The sequence below is a fragment of the Pipistrellus hanaki genome, assembly GCF_964339955.1.
Source record: "Pipistrellus hanaki genome assembly, chromosome: 11".
Classification (NCBI taxonomy): domain Eukaryota; kingdom Metazoa; phylum Chordata; class Mammalia; order Chiroptera; family Vespertilionidae; genus Pipistrellus; species Pipistrellus hanaki.
In genome coordinates, this window is record NC_140513.1 from 49,057,524 (window position 1) to 49,078,877 (window position 21,354).

Consider the following 21,354-nt stretch of genomic DNA (forward strand, 5'->3'; position numbering starts at 1 on the left):
TTGCTGTTCTTTAATCACACAATAACTATACTGACATGCTAAATGTATAGAAGTAGAAAACTATAGAATTGGTTTTGCTATGTGTGTTTTCAAATATTTAGAAGAAAAAATATTTTACCCATAATAATGACTTAAACATGTTAGGTTAGACCCACTTGCTATTCTTTTCCCCCCTCAAAATGCCATCACAAAGTATTAGTCTGTTTGATGCACCTTTGCCTATATATTTTTCCAACAGTTTGTAATATTTTTTATTATCCATAAATGAGTGAATTCATGTGGTATTTATATTTTGCTGACTGGCTTATTTCACTTAGCATAATGCTCCCCAGATCCATCCATGCAAAGAATCATCAGACTGTCAAACTACAGTGGAAATATAGGGAAGGGTTAACAGGGTAAGAGATCAACTGAAGGACTTTTATGCAAGCATATAAGCACAACCAACAAGCAAAACACTGGGTGTAGGGGGTCGAGGGCAAGTGCCCCGGGTAGGGGAAGCCAGGAGAGTTCAGTGAAGGGGAGAAAGGACACATATGTACTCCTACAATAAAATAAAATAAAATTTAATAAATAAATAAATAAAGTAAAATACTAGGTGAAAAGATGCTTAACATCATTAGTCATTAGAAATAACTCAAATCACAAGCACTGAGACAGCAACAGACACATGCAATAGCTAGAATAAAAAATGTCAGGTAAGTCTTGCTGAGAATTCAGAGAAAGTGGAACCACCATATATAGCTTGTGGGGATGCAAAATGGCATAGCCACTTTGAAAAATGGTCTGGGCCATCCTCAATTTGTCAAAAAGAGAGTTACCATATGATCCTTGTCAACCTCAAAGGATACCTCTAAATTCCACTCATGAGAATTACACTCATGAGAAATGAAAACGCATGTCCACAAGAAACTTGTAAACTAATGTTCATAACAATATTCATAATACTAAAAAGATGGAAACAACCCAAATGTCCATCAATAAGTTTATTCTAAGTCAGTGATATTAAAGTAGCATATACTTTGAAAAATTTAATAATTGAAGACTTCATTAATATGACCAATAATTTTTGAAGTGGAAAATATTTTCTAGTTAGTTGCTTAATAAATCTAACTACAAATGTCTGTATACAATTAATAACTTCACATGAGTAGTAATAAAATATTCATTTATTTTAAGGACTTCTGAATATTATTGTGACTTTGGTCATTCTATATTCATTTGTTCTTGGCTTTCCTATGTCTGGCTGATCCTTTGTTATACATATCTCATTATTTATCTTTTAAATTTATAGTATGTGTATTATTTTAGGTTGAAAGCTTAAGTAGAATAAGGACAACAATTTCCACTTATTTGATCTCTTAGATTGGGTAACACAATGCATTGAAAATAATGTATTTAATTTGTAAAAAAAAAATGAGTATTATAATCTCATAATTTGTTAGTCTATACTGTTTGTGGTACTTAGTTGCATTTAAATAATAGTTTAAGGTAAAATGGTTTATGAAAATATTAATGAATTTTCAGTATCTCTAGAAGAGACAAAAAATAGGTTTGAATGAAACATGACCAGAAAAAGCAGTTGGGGCAACACCCAGCCAGGTGACATGACCAAATGAAGCAGGGACTGTCCTGGGCCAGCTGGATGCTGGAATCTCTACCACAGCCCTTCCTGCAGAAGTGCATTCCTCTGTTTAGATAGATTCTATGCATGCACGTGGTAGGAATTTATTTGCAATATTTAAAAAGTAGTAGGAGCACATTATATGTACTTTACTTCTTTTATATTAATATATGCACATGTTATTCATTTACATAGTTGCATAACATTACTTTTTTTTGAATGACTCTAATTAACAATCCAGAATTACAAAGTCATTCTCAGATTTCCTTGTAAAAATTTGGGTATACAGTGATGTATTATTGCCATGTATTTATAAAGGTATTTTTAAATTTTAAGTTTACTTTACTTTTATCTTTATCTTTTACCTTTAATTTAAACACATTTTACTTTCAATTCACCTTTAAATAATTGCAAATAATATTAATTTTTCTACAAATGTATGTGATATTTCTTAAGTAAACCAATCGTCACCTGCATAATTTTTATAGTTGTTTTTTTATTATTCACTTTTCAGATTTCTTTCTAATATTCTGGATAGCAATACTTGATTACATCTTTAATTACATTCTCAGTCCATATTTGAACTCACATAAAGAAGCAATTCAAATTTGATTATGTTAAAAGTACAAATACATATCTCTAAATATTTGTATTTGGTATAAATCTTTAGGATAACGTTTTCCAATTGGAAAAATCTATCCTTTATATTATTCTTATAGATCCCAGCACTTTTTCATACTTTCAGGCAGTTAACCTATGTGAGACCTATGTAAAATTATCTATGCTCATCAAAGATGTTAAATAAGAGGAAGAGAACAGAACCTCATTTTACATTGTCTTTTTACATATGGAAGAATTTTTAAACCTCTTTAAATTTATTGCATTTATTTAAATGATTGCAGAAAGATAGGAAGGGAGAGATTGCTGTTTCACCTATTTATGTATTCATTTGGTTGCTTTTATATGTGCTATGACCGGAGTTCAAACTTGGAAACTTGGTGTATGGGGAAGACCTTCTAACCTACTAACCTAGTAGGGCTTTCTGTCTTTTTTTTTAAGATTAATTGTTCCTTTTCAAATAGAGTACATTCATATTCGCATTTTCTACTTTACATTAAGGAATAATTATTGAATATTATGTTACTTTGTTGGGTGACAGACTCCAGACAGACAGAGATTCTATAACAACATATAGAGAACTTGAGTATTTGGCTACACAGTGGAGGAGCTGAGATAGCATATCCCTAGAAAGGGCAGTGTCTCCCAAGTTCACCCAGGGCGCCCCATGGAAGGGTAAGCTGTGGTGGTGCTAGTTAGAGTGGACTCTCTGCCAGGTATGAGGTGCTCTCTGAAGCTCTTATGGGGCTGTTTCTTGGCTCACAATCCTTCCTGACTGGCGTGGAGACTCTGCAACACTGCCTTTTCCATATGGCCAGTGTCTCACAGCAAACATCCCTGACCCACGTGAGTGCTCAGTGTGGGACACAGTAATGTTGAGGAATATATCTAAGGAAAGTCCTCATGCAGATCCAAGCCTGGGTGTCTGACACCACTCCTGGGATGACACTGCAATGAGTGGGTATGCCACTGTATAGCAATTCTACCATAATTTCCAAAATTTTCTATTATAGGAGGTAAAATGAGAAACAAATTGTGCTAGAGGCTTCATCTGTATTTTGAAAAGATCTCTAGTTTAAAATAGGAAGTATGTCCTTGACTCTTAATTGGGTATGGATAAACAACATTAATTCATCACTGGTTTGGGGCCAAAATATCCTGAGATTGAGACTTGACATGATCTATCTTCGTGTATTAACATCTGGTGTCATATTTTTAACTGACTGTAGTCAGGCACTCTGACTACAGAGGAGCAGGTGAGAGGGGTGAAGCCATGGGCCCAAGTATTTTTTAGTTGGAACATCTTTTCTAAGATAAATTACAATATTTTCCTTTAGCCAGTGTTTGCTGGTTATTACTCTAACTACCTTATCTATCATCCCTTACGTGATTGAATTAAACTTTGGGGTAAAATTTTTTCTTACAAGGTCTTAAGAGTATACTTGATTTTATTAGGCTGGCTGAATCCTGGGAAATCTGTCCTGTACATTAGTTAAACTTGAATATTACTTATCTAGCCATCCTTTTGACAGTTTATGATGTGCATAAATGTTCACATGTACCCATTCTGTTCTGATGTTGCATCATCCTTGTACATTTTCTCATATTGTTTTTGAAGTACACTATTGTATTTTAAAATAAATTGCTCTCTTCTGACTACAGTATTTAAAACAAATAAAGTTACTAAAGAGGATTGTCATTCATAACTATTTTTTCTTTACAATATTACTTAAAACATAGAAACTAGATACTCTTTAATTTACAATATCTGTTGACTATTAGTCTTTACTGGAATTTATGCCTAGAAAATGCCTCATATTTGAGCAACTCAGTTTGGGAAGACATCATCTATGTAATTGGTGTCCCATATCATCCTCATATCTTCATGGAATTTGAAATCTTCACAATTCAGATACAATTGCCTTATGTTTATGGGTACATATAGTATTACTGTTCATAAAAATCAAATGAGCTGTATTTAGATAACTGAAAGGTAATTTGAGATTATAATCAATGTGATTACATTTATACCTAATTTTATATTTTTACTTTCTTTTATTTTCAGTTCTTAAAATAAATATACTTTTAATAAAATTATAAATTCATAATTATGAGTTCATATTCAATTTTAACTTTTGTTAGTTATATGCTATTGAGTAGAAATTGGAATCTATTGAATATTGAAGACTGTTGGCAACCATATTTATTTGTGGAATAATCTCATGCACTGGACATATATATTAGAGAAATAAAAAAAAACAGGAAGAACTTGGAGTTGTATTGTTATTAAATCTGTGTAATGTCATTTAAATCATATCTAATGGTTTCTTAGGACTTGATGCCATCACCCTGACTCTATAAACAAATACAAGTTAAACAAAAACAAGTTAAAGTGAATCAATTCTTAGTTCTGATTACAGATTATTCATTTCTCCTGACTTTGTATTTAGTGACAAGAGTTGAACATATGCTAAATAATTCTGGTGTCAAAAAAGTCAAAATTCATATTTTCCACTTGTTCAATTATTTCTGCAACTAAATTCAATCCATCTGTTCTTCAGGTTCAGAGATGAGCTACAGTGTTCATAAAAGACTCTAAATACATATCTAATTTATTGGATTCAATGTAGTTCTAAGAAAGATTTTGTAATAATTATAAAATTACTATCTGTTAAAGGCTCTGTTTTTGGCTGTGTTTTATAGCATTTGGATTTTTAAAAATTTTAACTATGAAATTTAAACACTTAGAGAATGAGGACATTGAGGCTAGGCAATAGGGAATCTCCAAAGAGAACATTTAACATTAGTTTATTCTTCAGAGAATATTGTCTGCAAGTCCTATGAACACATGCTCTGAGTTGCCTAGGACACATAAAAATAGATAATAGAATTTAAACTCACTGGCCTTTAAGAAAAGAAAAGTAAACAAATGTGAATGATATATTTTATTATGGTAAACTTAAAAAGTCAATTCTATTGTATATTAAGGACTTCCAGAATGACATGTTCTATTTTTATTCTTTTTGAATGAAAGTAATTACTGAATTTTCTGTTCTGTGTGCAAAGAACTGCGAATACAGGTGAAGGAGTGGATAAGCAATGCTTGAACATGCCCTCATCCCATCTAAAAAAATAATAACATGCTAATTGACTGTCACACCCTCACAAAGAGGGCAGTGCCCACAGCCACAACATGGCAGTGCCCAGTCCCCTCAGCCCTGCCAGGGCAGCAGGCATGCAGCACTATCGGGCCTGCCCTGTGCACCAGCTTTTGGAGACAGGATGTTGGTTACTTTTGAGCAAAGACCTAGGGAAAAAAAATCAGAATGAACCCTACAAAAGAGACTGGTAACAAATTAAAGTAAATATGGAACTGGCTTTCTTGACTCTGTTGGCCAATTCTATAATAGTCACAGAGCAAACACTTTATAACAAAGCTGAAAATAAGCACTCTGTGCATTCCTATCTTACCAATGAGAAAGCTGAAGTTCCAAGAGAAACCTCAAGTGGACACAGTGAAATGTAAGACCAGAGTGTGAACCAAGGTGAGGAACGAAGCTACAAAGCAGGTCATAGGAATACAACCTGTGCTGTCTCTCAGGGAACACTCTTGGGAGCATTCAGTGGTGGATTTAATGCTCCGCTGACACCATTTTCTGATTCTTTTTTAAAAAATATGTATTTTATTGATTTTTTACAGAGAGGAAGGGAGAGGGATAGAGAGTTAGAAACATCGATGAGAGAGATACATCGATCAGCTGCAACTGCACCCCCCACCCCACTAGGAATGTGCCTGCAACCAAGGTACATGCCCCTCACAGAAATTGAACCTGGGACCTTTCAGTCTGCAGGCTGACGTTCTATCCAGTGTGCCAAACCAGTTTTGGCTGATTCTTAATAAATGTGTCTTGGACCTGGGGTTGGTGAGTGAAGGGAACAATGGAGCATGCACGTGAGCAGAAGGAGTGCACATAATGTGATTACCTGCCCTTCCCTTCACAAACAGCCTTTGGGAGGCCCCACATCCCAGATTTCCCATGGACCCATGGGAGTGAATGTTCTGTGAGACTCAAATGTGTACAAGGTAAGCATGCTCTGTCTGAGACTAAGTAGATTGGTTGCTGGCTACCCTGAGAGGCTACATCACTTTGTTTGAACCAGCTGCCTTTTGGGGAGCCTGGAAACAGCTTTAGCATGTGGGTAAGCAAGGGGATAGCAAATGGTTGGGAGTGACAGAGCACTAAGGATTGTCCCTAAGAAACTGGGAACATTGAAAGTCCTAAACTAATGACTTATAGCCAATGAGCCTCCTCAAATAGCAGCATGTTATTCTAGTAGAGATTCTGGAAAACACTCCTCCTTATAGACAATATAATCAAGTGCAGTCTGAAACCTGGGATCAGACTGCTGTGTACCTCAACTGAGAGGTTATTGTAGGGTTATATGGGGATCACACACTGACACACACCACCTCTGCCACCTCCATGTCTTGCCTGAAATGTCTTATGGAGAAAGTTATACAAACCTTAGGGGTTAGATAGATGTAAAATATATAAGTTGTATTCCTGGACGGGATGATATTTTAAACAGGTATTATTCCTTTATAACTTATTGGGGCGGGGGAATCACACAAAATTTTCTATTTTAACATTCACAAAATTAAGGAAGTCTAAAAGATCTTTAACTTCTTTATCCACATTTAATTAAATTGGATTTGGGGGCATATAAGATCCTCATTGTAAATGTCTGGGCATAAGCAGAATTTCCAAGGAGAATTTCAGACTTGAAGGGTGGTAGACATGGTGACACCAAAGTCTAAGTCTCCCACATTAAAGGGCGACCCAGGTAATATCTGGGTTACATATGAAACAAGCAGGGCATTCATTAAAGTAAATAGATATTAAAAGAGGAATTTGGAAACAGAAGGTGTAGGAAAGAAGGAACTAAGAGAGGTGGAGGGAATTTGCTGGGCTGGTTTGAAGGAGGGGCTGTGGACACATTTTCTTGAAGGTGTACCTGCTTTCACTCTCAGAAACCCTTTGTGACTCCACCATGCTCTGTGATGCAGGCCTGGCTATAAAGTCAGGAGTCTGGGCTCTCAGAGCTCAGTTGCTTCGAGCAGCATTGCGATTTGGAAAATGGATCTCAGTCTATTTCTGAATAGCCTACTAGAGTTTTATCTGAAAAGCTTTTGCACAGAATGCTTATATAGTGACTTCAACATAATTACTATCTTTGTGTTGTGCTTGGTCCTCCTCCTATTCCTTTTCTTCCTGGGAATTCCATCGATCCCAACCTTCTGGAAAAGTGAACGTACACAGAAGGTAAGGAACCCTGAGTTAGTGAGCCCCAACAGAGTTCTTCCTTCTTTCCATTTTGATTCCCACATTTCTAAATGAGTTTGATTTAAGTCAGAGAGACACCAAAGTTGGGACGTCTGAGGAGAGAACAGAACATCACTCTTATAGGGGAAGAAACCAGGTAGGTCTAGGGGTTCAGGAAAGACTCAGGGTTCCATATGAAGCTCACAACCATTTGGGTGTGGTGGCAGGTTTCTGGCTCCAAACATAGTGATTCCCTAGTTCTGGATCCAGTTATTTAGAGTCTTGGGGATCTTTGTAGGACATCAGAGTTAACCAGCACTTCATCCTGAGCCATGCTGCCCTGTCAGGTATCACTTGTCCAAGCCGTTGTGTTGGGCTTATGAGTGCTGAGCCTCTGAGAGCCTCTGAGCACCATGTCAGGTTACTGGGTCCTTTCTGAGGGGACAGAGAAGCAACTGTAGGCCTCTGATTGTATGCCTTCTTTGAGCAGAGGACCTCTGTGAATACCAAGTATGAGCCTCTAAGACAGAATTGTTCTATACGTTTTTTAAAGAAAAAAAAATTAAAGTATATTAAAGCTTTAAAAAATGGTAAAATGAATACAAAGTCCTATTAGTTAAAATGCCTTTTGCTCAGAGAGCCATTATTCTTAGAGAGAAAATGCTGTTTCCTAGAGAGAGGGGTATATGAATGAAATAAAAATCCTTTTTATTTTCAACAGGTGGGCAGAGTCAAGAGAAGAAGGAAAGGTGGGACACGGGGAGGTAAGTTTCTGCCTATTCCACCTGAGCTCCCCAAGGGTTACACTTCCTCTCTCCTTTCCATGAGGTACCAGGTCCACGATCTCTATGTCAGTTGGTAAATACAGTCGCTCTCATAAAACAGAGCTCTTAGGGAGAGGCTCATGGAAATACAGAATCTGAGACACCTCTCAGATTCCCTGCTCTGCTGTCCCTGAGTAAGAAGCAATGAAGGACCCGGGTTATGGGTATTGCACAGTAGATGTTGAGAGTCAGAAATTCTGTCTCCTGACTTTGAGAAAGTAGTTTGGCTTCAGGATGATCAGAATCTTCTTTGTTGTGATCATTGGCCTCTCTACTTCACAGAGTGGTTTTGAGCATCAAATGAGATAATGTGCATGAAAGTACTTTATTAAATAAGAAACGCACACTGGAACCTTAGTAATATATCATTGCCCATTTGACTTCATTGACTCATTCTTGGGGCTTTCAGAGTCTAATATCCCAATGTTCTCCCATAAAAGGACCCCAGGATATTAAAGTCTACCTTCATTTCATGTAACTCACTCTCTTGGTTTCCCAGGTTTGAGATATTTCTACAACAAAGTGGAGGAGGAAAAGGAGCTGATTGCTTTCCTGAAAAGGTGACTCTTCTTTTATACTTTTTCCGAATCTCACTTTAGCCTGTTCTGTGCTATTCTAGGTTAGAGCCTTCCCTAGTCATGAGAGGGGTTGGCATAGGAAAGTCAATCTGAGTGAATGCCTTGGGATGAATGCATTGTGAAGTCATGGATGTGGACCAAAGTGTAGGGGCAGTAAGCTTCAGGTGGCCCCACCCACAGTAGGCCAGTAGGTCCTCCTTTCCTTGCTGTGGCCTTGGCTGCATCATTTTACCTCCTGTTTCCTGCAGCCCCCTGGGACGGAATCATGATTCCAATCACTTTCGTCAACTTTTATGTCCAGACCCCTCCTGTGACATATGTAACAATGCAACAGCTGAAATCAATCGACTTTTCTCAAAGGCTCTGAAAAGATCTACTCCATCAGTGTCCCCTATGGTTTCCACAGCTCCCATGACAGCTCTGGAAAGGTCTACTCCATCAGAGTCCCCTGTGGATTCCACAGCTCCCATGACATCCCTGGAAAGGTGTACTCCATCAGAGTCCCCTGTGGATTCCACAGCACCCATGACATCACTGGAAAGGTCTACTCCATCAGTGTCCCCTGTGGTTTCCACAGCTCCCATGACAGAGTCTTCATTCCACCAGTCCTCTGCTCTCCCAGGAGTCCCTCTGACTCAACCTTCCCCAACACCACCCTCAGTTCTGCCCTTAAACTCAATGAGCACCTTGGATAATTCCCTTTCACCCTCACCAATGTCTCATACTCTGTCTAAAGAGCCTTATTCTCACTCAGAATCTGAATTTCCAGTACAGAAGTCCCCACCTCAAACCAAAGACTTGTTCTCTTCAAACTTGACACAATATGATTTCCATCAAAAGTTGCCTGACATCCATTCTACAAAAATCTCTTCTTTGGAAGATTCTGTAGCAAAACTTACGGATCCAACACAACTCTCCTTTCTCAACCCTTATGAGCATGACTCAGTAGAGCAGGACCCATATTCTAATACCTGGGAGGACAATTTAAAGCAAAAATTTATCCAGCTTTTCTGGGGGCTTCCATCTCTGCACAGCGAGTCCTTGCTCTCTGCTGTGCATGTCTCCGGTTACTATACAATCTTCAATAGCATCTCAAATGCCTTTATAGGTCAAGGATCCTCAGGACTTCCTTATTTCCTACCTCCATCCTTGCCTAAGGTCCAACCTCAACTTCTGCCTCAAACTCTGCCTCTATGCCATTACTCACCTCTCACTCAACTCCAAGCCCAGGTCCACCTTCAATCCCCACTCCCAATCCTACCAGCTGGTCTCATAGACCAGACTAAGGTCTGTGGAGTGTATTGCCATACACCCCTGAATGAATCAGAAAGTCTCACCTCATCTGATATTGAAGAACTGAAATGGAATGTGTTAAAGAAGGAACAGGATGGTTTGTGTAGTTTACCCTCTCTGGATCAAAGTTCTTGGGAAGCCTGCTGTCCTTCAGCTCCCGCCTCTCCTTACTATGGGCCCTCCAAGGCACATATTTCAATCTCCATTGATCATTTTGAGTATCCTCTCAGTGTTGAGTTTAGAAAGAAATTTGAACATCACATTAAAAAGAGGCTCATCCAACACCGGTGGGGCCTGCCCCGCAGGATCCATGAGTCTCTGTCACTCATGAAGCCTAGGTGTGAATACTCAAAAATATCTAAGCCAAAATGCTGCTATCGCAACTCAGGGATCCCTATGTATAAGGCCAACGGTAGCAAAATTCTAAATGGAGTCACCCCATCAGCAGACTTCTATAAGCAGGGCTCAGAAATGTCTCAGCTGTCCGATAATGAGACAGACAGCTTAGCTAGTTATCCAAAAGGCTTGATGAGTGACTCAGACAGTACTTCAGATAAGGATGTGGGGAATGACTGTGATATGAGGAGTGTGGCAAGGCAGAGTGTAAGTCAGAGACAGCTGGACAATATTCAGAAAGTACATGTGAACAAAAATTTTGAGGAAAACATGGAGAGTCACCTACCTGGTACTGTACACATTTCTCATCCCTCTATCCAGCATACACTTACTGAGGAATCCAACAGGGAAATTAAACTGAGAAGTCTGCCACCATCAGTGGGTGGGGACTACTGTCTGCACAAGTGCCAGGAGACTTCCTTCCTTCCAGAGATGCTGGAAGACCAGGATGCCAACTTGCCTAGGAAGACATTTGGAGGCCTCCCTGCTAAAGCCCTTGAATCCACAGAGGACTTCAAATCAAAAGGCACTACCTCTCATTCCTTGATCAATCCTCACTCTTCCTCCACAACCAAAGTGATTTCTGAGGTGAGCATTGAATCTGAAACCTTCTCACTTCTGAAAGGAAGTTCTGAATCCCTTCACGGTGACCAAGTCAAAACAGAAAATGTAGCCCCTGTCTTGAATTTTCTGCTCTCTACCATCTCACTTATGAATAAAGAGGGAGAGGTGATTCAGCACAGACTTTCTGAGGATTTTCAGACAATTTTGGGAGGCCAACCACCTCCTTTACCTGTCACAAACACCATCCGTGGCAAAACAAATCAGAATCCTTCTCTAACAGGCAACATTCAACCTTCAAAGCTGCCTGCAAGGCAAGCAAATAGAGAATCTGCACCAAAGAATAAGAGTGTGAATTTTACTGACAGAACTGAAATGCCAGAGGCCACAAATAGGGATGAAGCAGAACCTGCTTCCATGCCCACCGTGCCCAGGGAGATAGCCAGGGCTGAGGAGCTCTATGCTCTTCCGTCTGTGACAACCAGCCAGCCAGGGACCTCCCAAAAGAAAAACAGAGATACCACTGTGACTACTCAAAACCCACCATCTAAACTATCAGATCCAGCTCCTAATTTATCAGAACTTAGAAGTCAAGTAATTGGTGAGTTGAACTTGAAGTTGGAGAGCAGGAAGCAGAGCCAGGCCCAAGGCCAACCCAAGGACATGTCCAGTGACTCAGGCAGCTTGACTGACAAAGCTTCCCTGACTCCTACCAAGTGTGTCCCCTGTGTGAGCAGGGAAGCTCACCAGGTGCTCCATGTCCATTCGGAGGACAGCACAGTCAGGATAGAGAAGCAGCAGGAATCCTGGCTTCCAAGGCATGCATTAAACTCCTTCCAGGATGAGAATTTCCCACCAGGGGTAAAGAAAGATATTTTGTGCCCTTCCCCAAAGCCTACAGGCTCCAAATATGAAGAGCTTGGTGGAGGAGATGCTCCAGTGATAACTTCCCAACCTAAAGGGAAGAGATTTCTGCCTCAGGGCACAGATGTAAAGGACATGCATGGAAGCAAGTCTTTCCACAGCCTATCACAGAAGGGACAGGCTCCTCCAGATAGCCTTTTTCAAAGGCATAGTCCTTCAATCACAGGGACAATGCAAGAAACCACCCAGGAAATGGGAAGACACATATCATCTACACAGAGCAGAGGCCCAGTTAAGACCATGCAAATCCACAATGTCAGGTCCAACTTTGCGAAGTGCCCAGCAGAGAAACAGGGGCATAGGCAGGCAGGAGTTACCGCCCTCCCTCAAGAGCCCCTTCCCTCTGCAGTGCAGTCAGGGAAACCTGTGCAGATGGGAGCAGAGCAGGCCAAGGTAAAGTCCGTGCAGGGCTGTGATTTAAACTGTGGGGCTCCCTTCTCCAACGCGACAAATATGAAGTCTGGCCTCCAAGCAGCTATCTCTGATGACCAGAGATCCACAAGTATTAGACATACCAGGAAGGATGAAAGTTCCTGCTCAAAAGCAGTGACATTAAAGGACCAGCAAGTATGCCAGAAGCACCCCCAATCTGGGTCCCTCAAGGGGACTGTGCCTCCTCCAAGCCCCACCTGCAGGCCTCAAGCTGCCAAGGGGCCTCCTGCTGTTCCCACCACTGCTGGAGGCACTGCTTTCAGACATCAGCCTCCAAGATTTAGGCACACAATGCTTCTCTATAATTTCCAGGGGGAAACATTTCCTTCCCCCGAATAATTCCTTCCTCCCTGGAGGGGAATATTGACTTGCCTAATAAATTTTTCTATAATAATAGTGATGTCTTCTCTGTGTCCTGAGTTGGGGGCATGGGTTTAGAGTTTCTCAGGGCTTGTGCTTAGGGAAAGAAAAAGTTCAGCTTCTACTGATGGCTTCCTTTGGCTTCCAAAAGCGCACATTCCCTGGAGCTCTTGCTGAGAAACAAATATCATCTGTCCTCCCCCAAATCCCACTTCCTGGCTGATGAGGTTCGAGGAGATGGGCTCTGTCTCCCACCATAGCTTAACCCTAATGAACATGGAGAGCAGCCCACACCTTCCCCTTCAGGGAATGCTTTATGTCCTTTAAGGCTGCAGAGAAGACAGGCCTTCTACATCTGAAGAAGATCAAGGATGGGTATATTTTTCAGAAAGTGTCAGTGAAGAAGAGACAGAGGGTTAAGCATTATTTAGAAGTCCGTGATCAGAGGATCCTACAGGTGGGTGAACCCTGAATGGGAGTGTTTGGGGGATATTGCTGCAGTTGTTCTTGGGCTGGTTTGAATACGGCATAGACATTATTTAAAAATCATGTGGGTCACATTAATGTTTTAGGGAAGCACACTTTAACATTTACACTGAAATAATGTCACCTTGGGGAAGTGGTTCCTATCTCTGAGCTCTGGGTGTTTCTTCAGGCTGAGGGATATTTTTTCCCCTAATGAAAATCATTACTCAGCTCATCAGTGATAAAAATGTTAATCAGGCCGCTACCTACCTCCTAGGCCAAATAAAACTGAAAGTAAGGAAAAGATGCCTTAGAGTGAGTGAGAAAGAAAGAACAAATTAAGAGGGGAAAGAATAATCTTGCTAGTGAAACAAAGGTTTATGCCTCATCAGCCCTCTCTTGCTCCCATCTTTTCCTCTAAGCTCCACCTGCTGAGGCTGGTCAGAGCACCGCGCGGCACACTGAAGTCTTGTACTAAAAGGCATGGGGCTTTTCCCTGAGCACTACAGCAGTATTTGCAGGGATGGCATCAGGCATGGCATCCTGTGTTTGGGGATGGTGTCACTAAAGCTTTATTAGTATAAATATATTAGCTGGCACTTTGCAACATTATAAGAATCTGATATTGTGATTGGAGATCCTCTGGTATAGTAATAGGAAAACAATTTCTCATAAGAGTCTGATCTACTCTTTGCACATTGTTATTCGTGAAGAATGCTCTTAAACAAAGGGCAAATAAAAGATTATCTCTGGGTTTGATTTAGAAACAACACACAAATAGTAACCAAAAAAAGTCCCCAAGTATATATGTTAAGCCCATAGACAATAAATTATTTTCTTCCAGACGCAATATATTTGGTTGGAATTCTATTCAAGAAATCACAATAAAATGCCAATGGGAAGCATAATAAAGTCATTCTACTTAAAGGCTGCTTAATTTCTCTGACTCTTAATATCTTACCCTAAAAATGGACATAACAGTGTAGATCTCCCAAGATTATTCCAGAGATGGACAGAAAAGGTAGTATATTATGTTTAAGCTATTAATTAATGGCAATTGTCATTAATGTTATTCATTTTGAACTATTAGCAGGAACATCACTATCTCAACAGGCTGAGTGACTATATGTAACAGAAAGAAAATGCATGAGGTAAAGCTACAGGAAGGGACACTACCAAAACAAAATTTGCTTCTTGTTATAAATTTCTAAATTAGTGAAAACTATTAGTGAAAAATATTTAGGATGCTCTTCAAATTAAAAATTTTTGCTGCTTTCTATTGACTTCGTTAGGGTGACCCTGGTTAACAAGATTATACAGTAAACCATTCTACACTGTGTTGTGTGTTCACCACCCCAAGTGTAGTCTCCATCAAACATCATTTATCCCCCTTATGTCCTCCTTCACCTTCCCCACACTCCACCTCCCAACCAGTCACCACACTACTACCCCTGTCCATGAACTTTTTCTCTGTTTTGCTCAATCCCTCCACCATCAACTCCCACCCCTGCACCCAAACCCCTGGAAAGATGTCAGCCTGCTCTCTACCAATAAGAGTCTGTCTCTGTTTTGCTTGTTAGCTCATTTTGTTCATTCAATTCCACATACAAGTGAAATCACATCATACTTGTCTTTCTCTGACTGTCTTATTTCACTTAGCATAATGCTCTCCAGGTCAATCCATGCTGTTTAAAAGGTAAGATTTCCTCTTTTTTATGACCAAGTCGTTTTCCATTGTGTAAATGTACCACAGCTTTTTCATCCATTCACTCAGCCATTGATAGGCACTGGGCAACTCCCAAATTTGGCTATTATAAATAATGCTGTACTGCGCACAGGGGGTATATGTTCCTTTGAAACAGTGTTCCAAGTTTCTTTGGATAAATCGCAACAAGTAGAATGGCTGGGTCATGAGGCAGTTCCCATTTTAATTTTTAAGGTAACTTCATTCTGCTTCTTATAGTGGCTTTTGATGCAACATTTGCTCTTATTTTACAAGAACTAGAAGAGTCTGTTTAGGGGGGAAAAAAAGCAAAGTTTTCCTGCTCTAGGATGATAAGTATTAAATAATTAAGAAACAACAAAGGAGTTGTGGATTCTAAATAGGACCTAACCTCTCTCAGTGCTCTAACTCCGCAGGAAACTGACTAAAACAATTACTATACATTTGTGGCCATTGCACAGGAACCATTTGTCTCTATCATCTTCCTACCCATGTGTCAGCTATTTTTTTCTTCATCACTTTTGTGATAATTGTTACATTATCTTCATCATAATTTTGTGATTTTGTGATAATTGTTACATTATCTTCATCATAATTTTGCGATTTTGTGCTAATTGTTAGATTAACCACATCAAGACTTGTTAGTATTTATTATTACAAGAAGTGCATAGAGCTTTGTTTAAAGTTTGACATGGAAATAAGGCATTTAATAGAAATATATTTATTCAAATAGAAGTTTGCCATGCTTGTACTTTCTTCAGTCATTTATAATTCAATCAGTTGGGTATAAAGTACTGATTTTGAAATGCAGAAGCATAAAGCTCCTATTCTCTCAACCTTAAAAGTATCTAAATTAAATCTAGCCCAGGTCAGTAATGGACATGCCAACATTCTGAATGCTGCCCAGACTTAAAAGGAGGGTATTCAAAAATGACTTGAAGCTTGAAACATGTTTCCGCCAACACAAAAGGAAACAATCCCACTTCTTTTAGTAGGAATACAACTTTTTAGTTTAAAAAGTCATTGAGCAATATGGAGAGAGTGAACACAATTTGGCTACCATGAGTGTGTGGGAGGATGAGAAGCAGTCCCTATTTTGTGAGCTGGGATAAATTCATTAACAAGTAAATTCAAAACATATAATTTAAATAAAAGTAAGATGCAAATTATCTGGCATGCTGTAACAGTCATGACCGCTCAGGAGAAGGTTGCATGTGCAGGTGGGTGGGAGAGGATTGCAGTGAGGTGAGGCAAGCCATGGATCGTGTAGGCCCACAGAGAGCAGGGCAGAGCAGGCCCATAGAGAGCAGGGAGCAGGGCCTGCCTTCTGGCCATGGCAGCGATGAGCAGGCAGGTCCACTGAGAGCAGAGAACAGGGCCTGTCCACAGAGAGCAGGGCCTGCCTGCCAGGGCATGCCAGCAGTCCCACCTCTGTGTGTGAGCTGCAGAGGAATCACCTTTTCTGACCGCTTGTTGGCTAAGCTACTGGTATGCCACTTGCAGTGTTCTTGGTAACTTAGACCCGTGGTCTGCAAACTCATTAGTGAACAGAGCCAAATATCAACAGTACAAAGATTGAAATTTGAGAGCCAAAATTTTTAAACTTAAACTTCTTCTAACTCCACTTCTTCAAAATAGACTCGCCCAGGTCGTGGTATTTTGTGGAAGCGCCACACTCAAGGGGCCAAAGAGCCGCATGTGGCTTGCAAGATGTGGTTTGCCGACCACTGACTTAGATAATAAGAATCCAATAAGGTGATCTAGGGTTTTTCCACTTCACTCCTGGAGGAAAAAACAAATGTCCTCTGCTGGAGGGGCTAAGAAATGTCATATCCTGCCCTAGACAGTTTGGCTCAGTGAGTAGAGCCTTGGCCTGATGACCACAGAGTCTGGGTTTGATTCTGGTCAAGGGCATGTACTTAGATTGCAGACTCTTTCCTGGTCAAGGCCCAGGTCAGAGCTCATAAAGGAGGCAACCAATCGAAGTGTCCCTCTCACATTGATATTTCTGTTTTTCTCTTTCTCTTCCATGCTCTAAAAATCAATAGAAAAATATCCTGAGGTGAGGATAAAAAAAGAAAGAAATGTCATATCCTATGAAAGAGACATCTTGAAAATGACTAAAGAAAGTTGTCATTTTTTCGTGGTGAAGGAACTGGAGTCCATGCTGATGAAAACACCTTGGCAGCTGCAGTGGTCAGCAATGGCAGCAGCAGCATGTTGTGGGTGGTGCCTTCCCCTGATCAGCCTAGTTGCCTTCTGCAGAGAGAGGCCAGACTGCAGCTTAGACCCGCTTACAAAGAAACAAGGCAAACAATGTTGTATGTAGGAAAAAATTAATTTTGCTGAATTAAAATATAAAAGAAAAAAATAAATGCCCGAAGATGAGCAAGTGCCCAAGAACTCATTCCCTTCTGGTAACTACCAGAAAAATCAGTGCTGTGGTTGGAAGACATAATTTAGTACCGGTTCTGTGTGAAATGTCATCAGGTCTGCAGTATAAACTGAGCCAATAAAACTAATCTACAAGGGGCTTTTAGATTTTGATTAGATTGTAGATTGCAAGCATTTTGTGAAGTTTTTGTAAAAATAGCAATTGATTTCCCCTCTAACCAAGCAATTTAATCTGTGGTACAAGTTGCAAAGCCAGCTGTGGAGTAGTGGGTTTCCCTGCAGGATCAGTGAGCTAGAAGCAATACACCTGCCACTAAGCTTCTAAAATAATAATTTGGCAAAGATAATTTTAATAGGGAGGAATAAAGGTTAACAGCCTTTGCTAAGGCTCTTTAGAGCCAGACTGATTCAGTGCAACATTCATCGCCCCATTCCTTCCTCTTTCAGTCTTACTCCATTCTGAGACCAGTGGGTTTTCATTATGCATTTCACCATGCTAGTTCAAATATGCATATACTCATGGAAAATATATAAAATGCATCGCATACTCTGAGCACGATGGCAGAAAGTGGGAGGTGAATATGAGAAGAGAGGAAGATCTGGTGGTTCTATGAACATAAGGGGAAAGAAAAAGAAAAGCTGAACCAGGATTAATGGGCTAGACCCATGGTCAGCAAACTGCAGCTCACAAGCCACATGCAGCTCTCTGGCCCCTTGAGTGTGGCTCTTCCACAAAATACCACGGCCTGGGCGAGTCTATTTTGAAGAAGTGGCGTTAGAAGAAGTTGAAGTTCAAAAAATTTGGCTCTCAAAAGAAATTTCAATCGTTGCACTGTTGATATTTGGCTCTGTTGACTAATGAGTTTGCCGACCACTGGGCTAGACAAAGTTGAGAAGTATCCATTTTACAGTTGGGTTTTTTGTTGTTGTTGTTGTTGTTTTCTGGTTTGTTTGTTTTTTGTTACCCCCCCCCCCGCCCCCCTGAAAAGTGAAAATAGTGAATGTTCAGGAATCACACTGGCTCAGACTCTTGAGATGCAGCTTCCAATGAACAATTTATTTCCCATTGCCCCCAAAGAAGTCCCCTCCCTGGGGATTGGCTCTTTTGTCAGGGACTCATTTTGCAAGAGGCCCCAGAGACTGTGCAGAGGGAGGAGAAATGGTCTGGGAAAGAACTACTGGAGCACAATGAGGGGTTGGCAGAGGAGATGCACCAGGTGGCAGTGAGCAGCGTATGGCAGTCCATGGGCGCCATAGCATGATGAGCAGCTTACCCTGCTGCCTCTCGGTAAGATAGGGGCATCCACCCTTGTGAGTTCTCGTCTGGAACCAGCACCACGTCATGTGAGAAAGGCTTCATGTGAGCTGGCAAACCCATGCTAGGGGTAGGCCTGCCATGACTCTCATACATTCCTGACCTTAACTGGAGTGCTACTTTGAGAAACACATAACCACATGAGCTCTTGTTTCTTTATTTGGGAACATGAAAAATATGACTCCTGCCTGCAATGTTTTAGAGATATTGTGAGGGTTCACAGATTATAATTATTTTTAATACCATCGTTATTATATTAATTTATCACGTATTGAACAACTAAAATGTTTTGTTTTTCTAGCATTTTACTTTTGTTATCTTAATATATCATAACAGAAAAATCTTAAGTAGAAGTTAACATGCTCACCCAGGAATAAAGTAAGTTATATTTAAAAAAAAAACTTTTTATTTTAAGCCACCACACATCCTTTTTGAGGATGATGAGGATATGTGCACATATAAATGAACACATTTATGAATTAATTTGCATGAAATAAAACAATATAGTTACTTGCCATGCAAGTATTAATGATCAAAGCTATTCAAATCCAGGTGATGTGGCTCTAAATCCCCTGTTCTTAGCCATTTTGCTAGATGAATATAAAATAATTTGACATATGCTAACCAACAAACAAAATGTAGAATTATTTCAATGACCAAGAAAAGCAGCACAGAGCCATCTAAGTTTTCATATGCCTTTCATCTTCTGTATAGAGTAATTAATTCAACTAATAGGGATCAAGAGTGGGAAAATAGTACAAGACTGTGTGTGGAACAAATGCTGGCCTACATGCCCCAGCTCCTGGTGAAACTTCATGTTCTCAGAGGCGTAGCTTCTGATCACCATGCTGTCATTAGTGACTCACTTCAGGCATAATCCCCAAGTACATTGAAGACCAGGAAAGTAGGCTTCTCTTAAGTTACTGGTTTGTTTTCTCAGGGATATGATGTTTGTTTGTTTTTCTCTTGTTTTGACGACAGGGGAGCTTAGAGCAAATGCTATAGCTGCCTTCCTCTAGGAAATGTGCCCAATCAAATGAACTGCTTCCTTGGCTAGTCATTGTACCTTTGGTTTCAAATTAATTTTGTATTCTGTCTGTCCTTCACCCATAGGTATTAATTAATTTGTGTAGTTACTAAATCCAGTACATCATTTAATTTTGTGGTTGTTTTTCATTGTCCAATTATAAAATTGATTTTTTTTTTCTCTATATATTCCAAAGATAGAGTAGCTCATAATTGAATAGAGTATACTGCCCATCATTTCTATCTCTAATGCTGGCTTGCCATGTTAAGTTGAAAGTGTTTCTTATTTGAACTAATGTTTGTTTTGTTTTGCTGTTGGCCATTGCTCCTCCTAAAGGGCAGGTATGAGAAAAATCTATTTAATTGACATTCATTCTTACCAATAGGAAAGGTGTGTTTCAGTGGTGTATTTTCTAAATGGAGCATCTCAGCATTCCATCATTCATGCTGCTTCCAGTTCTACCAGAATCAATGGCCTGGAAGCTGTACAGGACCGTCCTGTGACTTTAGGGCCCATCACGCCCTTGTGTAGTACAGTAAGGCTTTCAGAACTTCTGTCAGACTCTGTGCCTTTCAGCATAATGGTCTCTACGCTCTATTGTATAGACCACATCGTGCCTTACAACCCAATATAGGGTCAGACAAAAGCAGGCTTACTGTTGTGAGTACACAAAACCCAGAGTTTATTTATTAATTACTGTGTTATTTCCATATGAACAACTGTAAGCATACTTTTGCCCCGCAATATATGCTGATCCTTATACAAACCCATCGGAGTTTAACCTGGTGTAGACACTGGTAAAGTACAACATAATAGTGTTTATCTCTGCTCTGATTTTTATTATTTTCTTCCTTCTGCTTACACTGGGTTTTTCTTGTTGCTCTTTTACTAACTCTTTGAGTTGTAGTGTTAGATAATTTCTTACCATTTTTTCTTGTTTTTTTACAATAGGCTTGTAGAGATATGAACTTCCCTCTCAAAACTGCTTTTGCTGTCCAAAGATGGGAGAACAGATGTCACAGGGCACAGAGGGACTGGAAGCATATTGGATTATGTTGCCAAGAAATCTAGTTTATTGTGAAATTCTCTCTCTCTCTCTCTTTTTCTCAAATACATTTTCTCCACCAGTTAACAAAATAAATCCTCATCATAAATTTTGATGAATATATAATTTAGGAAGAAGGAAAAAAAAAACAGTCCATTTTGCCACCATCAAAAAACAAGTTTTAATATTTATATACACAAGTATCCCCTGCTATCCAAATCTTTTGTATTGAGTTCAAGTAATGCAAATTTGATTGGCAACTTCAAATACTTATATTACATTATATAAATATCAAGTTTCAGATATCAAATGTGCAATAGCAAAAAAGTCATATATCAATAAAATGGCCAGAGGCAACCTAGTGTGTGTCTCCCATTGATGTTACTCTCTTTTCTCTCTCTAACACCCACCTCTCTTTCTCTCTATCTAAAAGCAATGGAAAATATCCTTG

General features: G+C 39.7%; 1 protein-coding gene across 1 annotated transcript; it reads left to right on the forward strand.

Moving 5' to 3' along the window:
- Positions 1-7,041: 7,041 nt before the first annotated feature.
- Positions 7,042-20,492, forward strand: LOC311630299 (spermatogenesis-associated protein 31D1-like; the record flags this gene model as incomplete). The annotated part of the gene is made up of 6 exons (XM_084899159.1): positions 7,042-7,087; positions 8,288-8,330; positions 8,890-8,950; positions 9,152-12,709; positions 13,263-13,391; positions 20,244-20,492. 6 exons carry the CDS (start codon positions 7,042-7,044, stop codon positions 20,490-20,492), a joined length of 4,086 nt encoding a protein of 1,361 aa, XP_084755285.1.
- Positions 20,493-21,354: the final 862 nt, after the last annotated feature.